The 13,239-nt window shown below is 39.6% G+C and overlaps 1 protein-coding gene across 2 annotated transcripts in view; it reads right to left on the minus strand.

Annotated features, from left to right (window-relative positions):
- Nucleotides 1-13,239, minus strand: part of VPS41 (VPS41 subunit of HOPS complex) — a 170,898-nt gene that overhangs the window by 4,789 nt on the left and 152,870 nt on the right. For both annotated transcript variants that reach the window (XM_054237008.2, XM_035253207.3), the window contains 3 exons: nucleotides 11,883-11,937; nucleotides 9,771-9,911; nucleotides 8,400-8,536 (listed from right to left, as the gene is read on the minus strand). In XM_054237008.2, the coding sequence (XP_054092983.1) occupies nucleotides 8,400-8,536; nucleotides 9,771-9,911; nucleotides 11,883-11,937 (333 nt within the window). The remainder of the gene's footprint in view (nucleotides 1-8,399; nucleotides 8,537-9,770; nucleotides 9,912-11,882; nucleotides 11,938-13,239) is intronic.

Genomic DNA, 13,239 nt, shown 5'->3' on the forward strand with positions numbered 1-13,239 from the left:
ATCTCTTGACCTCATGATCTGCTCACCTCAGCCTCCCAAAGTGCTGGGATTACAGGTGTGAGCCACTGCACCTGGCCATTATTATTATTATGTTTAAACCAGAACTTGTTGCTGTCTTTTTCAGAGGAAGAAACTCAAGGCCTACGGGACAAACATTCTGGGGTGCCTGTGGCTTCTACTTTCGGGTCCTATGTATCTTACCATATGTAGTTACGTGCAGTTACACATTCACGTCACAGAAATTCACAGAACAGGTGGCACTGTCTCACCACAGTCCAGCTTCAAGGCTGAGAAGCATGTGTCTTTCAGTGGCAAGTGCTACTGTTTAGAAGGGACACTTTGGTTTTCTTCATACTGAAGTCACTCTCGACTCGACGAACTAAACGGGCATTTTGCTTTTGTAACCTTTAAATTCATGCCACTGGGGAAGAAAAGTAAGGGAGCCACAAACCGCAGCCCTCTATCCTCAGTGATCCATGTCTTCCTATGAAAATCCCAACGAGCACTGGCTTTGGGTGAATCTAGCCAAAAGCCTTTCTCCCCTAATAATACAAAGACAAATCAATATTCAGGAAAAACAGAACTAATATCTAGATTAAAGTTCTATGCCTGCCATTTCTAGTACTGAAGAACAATAAATTATATGATTTTAGTGTTCCTATATTAATTGACACTTCCTATGAAGCTTTATCCTTTAAAATTCTACTAGGAATCATTAAAAAAATCTTTTTAAAGATATGAAAGTGTTAATAGACTGCATTAAAACATACAGGTAGAAGAGAAGAAGAACAAACACAGTGAGAAAGACAGCTAAGAAATACGGATGTCGGAAAGCTGTAAGTAAATTTAGAAGCGAACAGATAAAGGTGCTGAGCCTCCAAGACAAAAATAAACAACTTAAGAGTATTAGTCAGTCACAACATCTCAGATAAAACAGTTCAAAAAGAAATGGCTCTGGCTCTCAGTGGGTGCTCCAGGCCCCTGGCGTGAGTAATACAGGAGAAGGGCACAGCCAGCAGTCTAGATGGAGGCCACTGTGCCTGCAAGGTAAAAATATGCAAACCAAGAAAGAGCCATCTCCTCAGCAGGATTACGTTTTTCTAAACAGGTACAATCTGGCTGCCTGCAGAAAGCATTTTCTAGGAAAACTCATTATTTGAGGCAAACAGCCAGGAGAGGGGAAAGGACACGCATACAGCTTACTGTTAGGTCCTACTTCATTTGGCCAAATTCCAAGACTTCAAATCAGAAAAAACAGGAAAACATTTTAAGTTTCAGTTATATGATCCCAGGCAGGTATTTCAAAGTATGAGACTATCCTCTGCAGAATGTAATCATTTATTCTGTAACATCTGTAGTAATCCGAAGGCAATTAAAGGTGAGAAGTGAAAGAAGACAGTACAAGATGATCATGTATTACAATCTACAGGTACTGCTTTCAACAGCAGACGTACGACAAGGCAATATGCTGACTGTGGATTCCTAGTAGCAACTCCATCGCTCACTCATGGAAGTGTGCATTGTTCACACTCATTTCACCCTCAGAAGTTCATATTTGGAATTTCCCGAGTGTCCTTTTTTATAAAGACACTGATGGCCGAAAGTGAGATGCCACAGCAGTTGGGGTAAGCAAGTCATCCTCACCCCTTTTTGACCTTCACACTCATGGTTTTGGATGACTGCCATCTTTCAAGGTCATCTTACCCATTCTATCTTCCCAGCCATGGACTATAATCACCTTCCCCATCTCCCTTCTAACTTGCAAATGTGATGTCTTTACACACTTAAGGCCCATGCACTCTCTTCTGTTATTTAGGTTTCAATGACCAGAATGGCACTGATCACTGCTGCTCTTGCTCTGAGCACTATCTTTCATTACTTTGTGCTATTTTTCTTTTTAAAACATGAAAACTTTAAAAAAAACTGAAAAGAAGACCCAAGTCCCTACCACCTCGATTTAACACATCTGTTAATATTTCAGCTTTTATACTGAAAGTCAAGAAGAAACCCATGTAGGCCTAAAAAAGAGTAAGAAAGAAGCCATTATTTCCTCTCATCCCATCTGAATGGCCAAGCAGAGATACAGGAAATAGAGAACTATGGGGACTGCAGCATATGCGAATTTGGGAAAATAACTTTGGTAGCCATGGAGATGTCTGGAATCAGTTTACCAGTTTGGATGAGGTGTGTGTGTGTGTGTGTGTGTGTGTGTGTGTGTGTATGTACATGTTAATATGTGTATGTCTGTGTGCCTGTGTGCCTGTCTGTGTGTATGGTGCACAGAGCTTAACAAAATGGCATTTACTTCTCCCAGAAACATTAATTCAGATTATGAGCTACGTGAACAAAGGGCTGCATCTTGCTCATCTCCACCTCTATGAGACCACGTGTGGAGGCCCTGTTAGCACATAACATACTGTCTGACACAGGAGGTACTCATTTGAATAAATGTGTTTGTAAGTCATCAAGGATGAGGCATTTTGAAAACAACTATTCCATGAGACATTAAGTCCTCTGACAGCCCCTCCATTAAGGAGACACCCATCAGTGTTGCTGACTTCATTTGAGAGGGGCTGTCCTGCTACCCCACCCCAGCCAGGGTTCAATCCAGGGGACAGTTGGGAGGAACATGGCAGGGGAGGGAAGGGAGCCAAGAGATGGACCATTTGTCGTATTTTTAATTTAAATAAACATCATTTTGAGGCAAAAGAAAAACCCATAAATAATAAAGCCCAATTATACCTAAAAATCTAAGCTGTTTTACTAGGTTCCAAAATAAATAGTAAGCCTTACATTAAAATATTAAGTTAACATTAAATATGCAACTGTATTCAATATGTAAAGACATATTTATATGATGTTAAGAATTTTAGAAACGAAAGGTATTTTAGAGATCATCTAATCTCAAGATTCCCACATTTCCATACATAGACTAGAGCCACACTAGGTGTGTAAGAAATATCAAAGTGGTTTAAGGATATGCTCCCTGGTCCTTCCCAAGAGAATCTCATTTAGCAGATCTGGGCTGGGTGCCTGAAACTATGTAATTTATGTAAGAATTCGGACGATTCTGGTGTGCAGCCAGGTTTCACAAACACTGGCTTAATCTAATTGGGAAACTGAGCTCCAGAAATCTGGCGTGCCTTACCAAAGATCAACAGGCTTGCTAATGGCAAAGCCAGAATTGGAGTCCAGGTCTGCAAATACCATGTTCACTGCTCTTTAAAAGACAAGAGCTGCCTATTTGTCTTCCATGCCAATTCTGTGGGTGACTCTGGTATAAACTGCCCATACAATAAATGCATCTCCAGAGACCAAATGGACCTGGCAGCGAGAGATACACAGGATGAGAGGTGGCAGGCCACACAACAGCACTATGTAAATAGTCCATTTTTATCAAAGAGGTAGCATGAAAGCAGTATCACAAGGCACACACAGAGAGCTTCACGGACACTGCTGGAGTAGAAAGGAGGATGAGTGTCATAATTGTAAAACTGAAAGCATGAGCACCAAAAAGTTTCAGCACATATTTGTCTCATAAACGGATAAAAACAAAAGCATTCATAAATAGTTACACCTAATTACAGGGAATGGCAAATCTCGTCTACAAAGCTTCTATCTCAAGGAAAAGAACAGTGCAGGGTGGATTTTCCCTCCCTCGTCAGGTGAGGTGGCCTTATTTTCAATATCCAGGGATTCCACATTCATACCACTTTGAAAGTTGGTGGAAGAGGAGGTTGGGCAATGTCTCTCTTAGACTGGTAGCTGGGGAACGAATTATCTATCTTTAAAAAAATAAAATAAAAGCACAACTTCACAACCCTAGTCCTGGTCAAAGATACAGACAAAATAAAACATAAATCAAAAGTGAGAGTAATGACAAGCATTACCCAGGAAAAGAAAACATAAAACTGCCAAACTGTAGGAGGCAGAGCAGCACCAACTGCACAGGCTTGGAATCCTGGCTCTACTGCACGACATGGGCGAATCACACAACATCTTCTAGACTCAACCTTTTCATCTGCAAAGCAGGGGCGAGGGCCTGCTGGGAGAACCATGCGGCATGATTCTGCCAAGCCTAAACGGATACAAATATGGGGGCCGATCACCACAGTAACACAAATCCAGAGAAGTTTCCATCAGAGTGGACTGAGTGTTCTGGTCATCTTGCAAAGGCTAAGTCAGAGGTTTCTGGAGTGATCTTTGACATTTTTGTAATCAGGAGACCCAAACCAGTGCCCAAACCTGAACATCCTGCTCCAGACAGAAACGTCAAGGAACCTAACGAGGCAGGTGTTGGCCTGAAGGCCATTCAGTTTTGTACCTAATGCTTTAGATCCAGTTAGCCTTATGAATGTCTGCAGCCCCTACAGCATCTAACATGGAGGCTTAATCTAGCCCCTGCTCCCTTTATTTTTCTGGGGAAAACACAGGTCCAAGGATGTGGAATGACTTGTTCGGGATCATCTGCTACTTTACTTAAGAGTTAGACTCACACCAGGGACTCAGGAGGCTTAGCCTAGTGGGATTTCCACTACACCACAATACCTCTTTAGAAGCAAGTTAAAACACGCTTGCTATTTTCTTTTCCCAAGAGGTGTTACCCATAATGGAAAAAAAACTAAGACCCCACTCTAATTAGCAGATTTTTTAGAGATTACTTGAGGCTGTAAAAGCTAATGTAATCATGCATCAAAAAAAAAAAAGGCATGAGATTTAGTTACAGGATCTGCATTCAAACCCAGTTAATCACCTTCCCAGACGGGCACAATCATTTAACTTTTCTGAGAGTCAGTTTTCTCATCTGAAAAACAAAGATGATAGTTCCTACAGAATTGCTGTGAAGACAAAATGTCTGTCAAATAAAACCGTCAAAAGAAGTGTTTAAGAACAAAGATGCTGAAATTCTCAAGGGAAAAAATGTCTCCAACTACAAAACTGGATGTAAAGGCTAAACAAATAAATGCTAAGCATATAATGTTTGTAAAATGGAAAACATAAAAACATGAGAAATTTATAGCATAAACGCATTTGGAAACTGGTCAGTCTACTGTAAAAACTGATGTATCACTGATACCATATTGTTTTGGAAGTAGTATCAAAATAGTGCTATCTGCCCTTGAAATCAGGCCTAGAAACATTTAAAGTTGATGACGTGCAATACATGCTTGACTTTGCATCTTACTGACTTCATAAAGCTTTTAAGATCTGTACAGTGATCACACTAACAAGGTAACCAAGGCATAAAAACACAGAGTAAGTTAAAGGAATTAAACACTGCTAACATAGTTGATTATACTATTTCCTTAACTTAAGCTATGTCATACGCATCTAACACACCTAATGATGCTAACCTTCAGTTGAAGAGAGCTGTTATATTTTAGAAACCGTGAAACTAAAAGCAGAAGAGTTATTCAAGTTTTTCCCACAACATTCTCTAATCCCCTTTCCAATGAACAACTAGCTAATGAATGATCTCCTAAAGCAGTTCCCAGGTAAGTTTTAAATGCTGTATACTCTTACTGTGAATCTCCCTTTAGAGACTCCCAATGCATACGAGTAAGAAAAGGTACTGAGAAGTCCCATGAGAACATGTCCCCACATCTGACCACTGATCCCTCCATCACTGAATGGTTCTTGATGTCCCCTGGGGTCACTGTCCCACCCAACACCATCACACACACATAATTGGTTCCAGATTCCTGGAAATTGATAAACATGCAAAATTTCCCCCAAATTTTGAGAATGAACAGGGTTGCTAACTTTTATTTTGCTATGTGAGAGTATGTGAAAAACAACATAGTTTTATGTGACACAAAAACAAAAAAAATAAAATAAAAACATGCATGGGAAACCCTTCTGAAAATTGCAAAATGCTTTCTGGATTGATTTAAGCTATTTTTTACAATGAACTCAAATAGGTTGCCTAGAGAAAAAAAAACAAATTAAGTGGTCATTAATATGTAAAAAGAGCAGAAAAATATTTTAAATTCTTTCTATATCTATGAGTGAAAAATAATGCCTAGAATTCTTTGAACAACCTGCCCCAGGAGAGCATTTTCTGTCTGGTTTCTCCAACAAGATCCCTGTGCTTCAGTGGGGACTCCAGATGCAGCAGTTTCTGCAGGCTCTGCTGTCTTCCTCGTTCGTCTCTCCCTCACCCTCTAAGAAGCCACTCCTTGGGTGGAGGATTATCGGCAACCACATCTTTTTTGGACCCTCTGGCTAAATAATTCTGAATCTCCTTAACACTTTACCAAACTACATACTTACATATCTTAAGGAAAAGCTCTAATTAAGAAAATAAAATATTGATTTAGTAGCTGTTTTAGTTGATATTTTTATGTTAGGCATTCATTTTGCAGCTAATCATAATTTCATTTTTTATTTCCAGATGACTCAGAACGATGAAAATTTATAAACAATGAATGAACAGGGAGACCACAGTGGTGCCCATGAGCTTGGCTCTCGGGAAGAATAACCTAGTGAGAGGGTTGCACTAAATGGTTTTGCAGTCATTGTGGAGGCTGGGGAAAAAGAAAGGCACAACCTTTAAACTGGAGGCCAAGCCTGCACGACAGCTAAAAGGCAGAGGGATAATTATTTACTACTTCCCTTGGCGGAGGGTTGTTCAGAGATACCTAAATGACTTCTCATCAAATGTGGATCTGAAACCTAGAGCACATCCTGGCATGCTTAGGGTTGGGAAGGGCCAATAAAGTACAGGTCATTATCAAGCTCACTCACACTCAGATGCTTATAAGGTCTGACACTGAAACCACTTTCACCAAAGCCCAGTTCCGACTTTCAAAATTCGAGACTTCTCCAGGCAGGGATGTTACCCTTCTGGATTGCTAGGGCGCAGCATAAAAGGCCAGCTCCTCACCTCATCTCTCTTTGCCTATTAACCCATTCCCATATTCTTATTTCCTTCTTGCTTTTCTCATTCTCCTTCTAATAACCTTTCTGCTGGGTCATCTGCAAACCGCCAAATCCCACTGGAAATATACAACTGTATACTGTTAAGTTTTTTGTGGAATAGGTAATCTACTTCTTTGGCTCACCTGAATACCAATTTCTCTCCGATGAACCCAATTTCCCACAAAGCTATCCTGAGTGAAGGCTCCATGATCTCTCAGACCCCCACCCCTATCTTTAAACTTCTTCACTTTTAAAGCTGTGTTGCCCAGTAATACCACTGTCTCCTGTGGACTATTCAATAAGAAGCTGGAGCCTGGCTTAGGGCACCTCCCTTCTTCCTCCTGGCCTCCATGTCCATTAGGATGACTCAGCAAAGGCTATGGCCTCAGTTTCTCCACTAATTCTACACAAATGACCTTTAGCATCATCCCACTTTTTGAACATGTACACACCATGATTCTGCTTCAGAAATACTAATGATGTCACACTCTCTGGCACAACCTCTTGTCCCTGCAGCTCTGACCTCCCTTTTATCTCTTACATCTGTTTTTGATGCCATCAATCTTCCTGCAAAATCTTCTCCTTTCCACCCTGAGTGCAGGCAGACCACCACTTTGCAACCTGCATGGTGAATCCTGGCCCAACAGATACCACATCATAATGCTCCTCAGCTTACAGCCTTCTCTTTTGGCTTTACCTGCAAAAATTGTTTGTAGGAAAGCAATCTCATCCATAATTAACAAAAACTCATTTTCAAGTGAATTACAGGAAGAACAACAGTCTGAATTTTTAAGAACATGTTTTAATTCAAGCTCTATAGAAGCAACCAGCATCCTGAAAAATAGTAAGTGCTAGAGTTTTTTTTAAGGAAAAGATTAAGATGCTTCATAATTAGCATCATTTACATGAAAATAATGAGTTCCACTGTTCTCATCACAAATTCTGACTTAACAAGAATAATAAATTTGCATTATTCAAGAAAACAAAAGGCTAAATAAAATCCTATATTTTAACACCTTTCAGGTAACAGATTAATGAATGGCTTCAAGAAAAATTATTACCTTATTGAAAACCATTTTTGTTAACTCCCCTAAATGGACACAACACTTATTCTCCCTAAAAATATTGGGTGGCTCAATCTAAGAGCCACTGTAATTACTTTCATACTCTCCTCAATTCCATGTTATATTAACCATACAAATGTAAGAAGGTCTGCTCAAAAACAAGTGAAAATTGGAGATGGTTAAACAATCAAACAGCCTTCTTAAGGCCTTTAAGGTATTACTGGACAATACAATTTTAAAGGTGGCATTTCTGATTACTCTATTTGAACAGTTTTCTAAATATCTGGGCCTAAATAAAATATAACTATAAAATTAAAAGCTTTTAACTGATACCTAACATAAACCCTAGAAATCTTTAATCAGTACTCAGTTAACTCATTCAGCATGCCTCTTTGTCCAAGAAATGATACTTACTTGCAAATTGTAGTCCTGCAGAATTTTAACCAAGGAATCTCTCAAATTGGGAATCTCCATTCCTTCCTTAATACGGTGAATAAGTAGAATTGGGTCAACATGTGTGCCGATGTTGTTTAACAAGCCAGTAATAAATGCTACAAAAGACCACATAAAACAATGAACATGTAAGCAACATTATAATGCAATTTTATTTGCACATAAGGCAATTTTAATCCAAAAGTAATTTGAAGAAAAACTTATTTCCTTCAATGTGTTAAAACCACTTGAATTTCTAAACTGTTAAGAATCAATCTTCTAAACTTCCAAGAACTAATGCTCCTTAAGACAGAAAGGAGAAAGTAAATAAAAACTGTTTTAAAACAATTGAACAAATAATAACTTACCTTCAAAATACATTTTTCAGTATCAAATGGGTGTAACTAATATTTACTGACAACTGACTGTGGCTCAGGCTTTCCTCAAATATTGTGCAAGGTGGGAATGTTGTGTCCCCACTTTACAGGCAAGGGAAACGGGTGTTTAATTCTTCCAGGGTCAGGCAGCTAGTAAGTCATGTGCCCAAATTCAAATTCAGGCCAGCCTCAAGTTTATGATGTGTTCTGTCACATCACTTTGCCTCTTGAGATCCTTAAACTATTGCTCTTCTCGCTAGTTACAAATCAGTTTCCTTATATTGCCAAGAGGATCGTCCTTAAAGTCGATTTCAGATTAAGGTAGTTACATGAACATAAAGACTTCCTACCAAACTTGAAAAGAAAAGGAAAGAGGAAATTCCACATCACTGCTGTTAGTTATTTTCAAAAGAGGTGGGCTTCTGTTAGGTGATTGCTTTTGTTTTTTCCTTTCCAAAATGGGAGACCCAGTGAAAACAGTCAAGCTGAGGACCAACAAATGCAAACTCTGGGTGCTGTACTGATAAAAATAGCAGGAAAGAGGCTAACTACTGCAATTAAAATATCCAAATGCCATCAATGTCCCGAACAGTTACATGTTTCCAAAAAAGACTGGTAAGGTCTCTTCACTTACACTATAAACCCTCCCATACACAAGCTAAAACAAACAAACAAAATCACACCAACACAACTCAGATGATATTTATGGAATCTGGTTGCAGCAGGTCAAAATATGGCTCATGGGGACACAATTAATAAACTGTGTAGCCACCTGTCCTTCATCACATTCAGGTAATGCAAACCGAAGAAGCTCCAGGAGGAGTACTGGAAATCATGACGACACATCCGGCCTCTTTTTCCTGTAGGTACTCTGCCATTTTTGTAACCCAATGTATCTTGATATAATTTTTAATCTAGACATAACTGGCCACACTGAGAGAAGAAAGTGATAATCATAGATGGCTTTTATGCTTACGTGGTTTGTCGATGGAATATAAAATCAGATCTTCCCATAGCTCTCCATCATCTTGCTCCTTGGCAAATTCTATTGCTTTATCAACATCATGTAACTCCTCCATAATCATCTTCAGGGCACTTCGGCTATTACCCATTCGGCCTGCATGGGGTGAAGATGGAAGAAAGAGTTTATTTAGGTATGTTCATAAAATTTTTTTAAAGGAAGTACATATCTCTTGGTTTGTTTACACAGTTGGAAAGCTAAGACAAGACCGTTTTCTCATGTGACACCAGCATTTACTGCTGTAACACAGTAAAATAAGAATGTCCTATGTAGTGGATGTTTACTCTGTGCCGAGTACTCATTTAAGTGCCTCATGTAAATGACATCATTTAACGATCCCATGAGGCACGTTCTACTAACATTCCTCTTCTATAGAAGAGGAAATAGAACTGTTAGTAACTTGCTAAGATCATACAGCTCCTAAACAGTACAGTGGGAATTTGAAGCCAGTCTGTCATATTCTGACTTACTTCCGCTAGAGATGCACATTCTGGAGGTCAGTACCTTCACATTCAGGTACACTTAAGACTTCTAAAGGCTCTAAAGTCATTCTGCCTCATGAGGTAGCTGTGCATGTTGCTTTTCTGACACATTTTGTGCCAATGGCAAATTCAATTGTCAGAGGGCTACCTAATTTCCTTCTCTTCCAAGTTCAGGGGGAAGCTTTTCAATAACCCTTATGAGATGAAAGTATTTCTCAACCATGCTTATATTGGCTAACTTTCTTTACATACTTTGCTCTTTGATCTATGGCATTTTAAGAGTTTAAAATTTTCCGTGAGTTTCTAATACAGTACATGTAAGAAAGCCTTACTCAGTGGAGGGAGAGCAGCTGCCTGGCTGTGGGCTGTCGCCCTTACCCTTGTCTCTGGGCTTGCACAGGGACTAGCAAAGTATCTTGAATCCTTCTCACTGTACATGGCCGTTATCAACCAATAAACACTGGCTTGTGAATGAAAGGATATCCTGATGCCCCTTCCACAGCATTTTGTGTTTCTTACAAATATTTCCACAGTTTATGTCTCTAAAAGTGGTTATTTAAAATGTTTACAGGATTTTCAAGTGTTGATAAAATCAGACTATATGTCCCTTTATCAGTCCTCTACTGTTTCTAAGACAATATGAAAAAACTTTATTCCACCAAAGAATTTCTTGGGGAGAACACTGTTTGGAATTAGCAAATTGATGAGGTACTTAAAACTGTGACTAGAACCCCAGGAACACGCTGAAGTCACAATGCAGCTCCAAAAGCACTTCTAAGGAGGGCAGGGGCCATAATTGGGTAGTTCTGGGTCTGTGGCTGAGCGCCCGTGAATCTACACACACATAAATGGGAACAGAGGATTTGGATTATTTTTCAACAGTGGCAAAGAAGCCAATGAGGGCGCGTGCTGCATGAGAAAAAGGTGTAAGGTGGAAAACCCCTACTGGGGAAGGCAGGCAAGTGACGATGGAGAAACAGCAAACACGAATGTTATGTAGTACGCCGCATTATGCAATCCTCAGTCCAACCCACACTGCTCTCATGCAGGTGGCTCTTTCTGGAAGAATGTGAAAATAGGACAAGTTTTATGTTTCTTGGTACAAAAACTGTGACTCATGTGAAGGCAGGAGCCAGAAGACCGGGAACACTGACACCTAGATTATACTGAAAAGCTCTCCTTCCTCCAGAACTATGGTATCAACTGCATTTCCTTCAGTTATTTAGGTTGTGATTTTTAAAGCTGATTGTTTTCTACCAATATGATGGTAATAGAAGCTGATTGTAATTTAGAAAAATGAACTTGTCAACCCATCCAAAATTGATTTCAATCAATGTTGTGAGGTATAAACTGATAAATTTTTATGTTGATTATACATTACCAATGTTATTTCAACAGATATTAAACAACTCTTCCTTCTTTACTGTACTGTGAAGTCTGCTTTCATTTATCAAATTCTTGTAAAAAATAGCCTCAAATACTGTGTTACATTGGTCTAAAATCTATGTACTTTCTTACACAATTTACTTCTTGTTGTTGCCCCATTTTTTAGTTTATGGGACCAAAATGAATAAAAGCTACTTACTCAGAAGATAAACTGTCTCTTCCACAAAGTTTCTCTGTTGACAGATCTCAAGAGCCTTTAATTAAAGCAAGGTAACAACGTTACTACAGGCTACCAAATAAGAACAAATAGCAATCAAGTCACCTACACTTAGAAGCATAAAAGGATTTTTCCATAGTTTTTCTTTATAAATAAAACAGCAAAAAAAGAAAACACATCTCCTTAGCCTGGCTGTACTCAGTTACCTCTCAGAGAGGTACTGGACTCTATACAGTTCAATTTAAAACGTATTTGAATCTACTCAGAACATTCCATGAGCAGGAGCAGAAAATAAGCCACCAAATGAAAAGAATGGGCCTTTCCCACTAAGCTTTCTCTCTTTACACTTCTTTAGGTTTCTCTACAGCACTGCTTCCTTCATCTGTGGTCATTTGTTTAAGCTGTTTCCCTCCATTAGGATGTAAGGAATGTTGTTCATGGTTGAACTTTCCCAGTAATGTGCATACCATATGCTCAGAAAATATAAATACATGCTGCATGAATGAATGAATGAATGAATGAATTTACTGGGAGTATTTCTACTGCCAGCTCACAGGGGTTGAAAGAGAGCTCCTCTGCTCAAGGATCTGTCAAATGTGAGAAGGAAAAAAACACTTTGATGACCAAGAAGGATCCAAAAAGGAGCAGCTATGCAGATGAGCATTTCCAGGGATGTTTAAAGAAGACATACTATACATGGACAAATTACTTGCTAATTCTAAATTAATCAGGACAGATTTACTATATGATGTGTACTGGGTGCTGGACAGTCAGGTTAGATCGAGTCACAAAGATAACAATAATAAAAAATGTTAGTGATGTTTCCAGGTAAAAAGACAACTAAGAAGAGAAGAAAGAGGAGGCTTAGGAACATTAGCAGTATGAGTCCACACCTGGGAGCTCAGGGTCCAGGGAGTGACAGAGATGTGACAACGGGCCATGTGTACAGAGGAGGGACACTGAACCTGTGTGGTCCTCTTGTCAGAGGCTTCACAGGGGAAGTGGCATCTGAACCGGGTGCAGTATGATAAATGAGTCACCTGGGAAACCGTACCTTACACCCTGCTTACAAAACTTGCTACTGCATTGCTCCACTCTTTAAGGCTGCGAATCTCTACCGTGATTTACAAGGGATCCACAACCCAGCCCTGAATTCCTGTGCAGCTTCACCTCCCTCTGCTCATCTCTCCACTGCGTCCCCTTGCCTGAAATGCTTTCCTCACCCCCCACTCACCACCCTTAGCGACGGCTTCCAACATATATTCCCTTGGACCCCACATCGGGTCAGGTCCCAAGCACTTACTCCAGTTGTACCCTGTACACGGTTTCTCAATACTTA

The sequence above is a fragment of the Callithrix jacchus genome, chromosome 11 (assembly GCF_049354715.1).
Source record: "Callithrix jacchus isolate 240 chromosome 11, calJac240_pri, whole genome shotgun sequence".
NCBI lineage: Eukaryota > Metazoa > Chordata > Mammalia > Primates > Cebidae > Callithrix > Callithrix jacchus.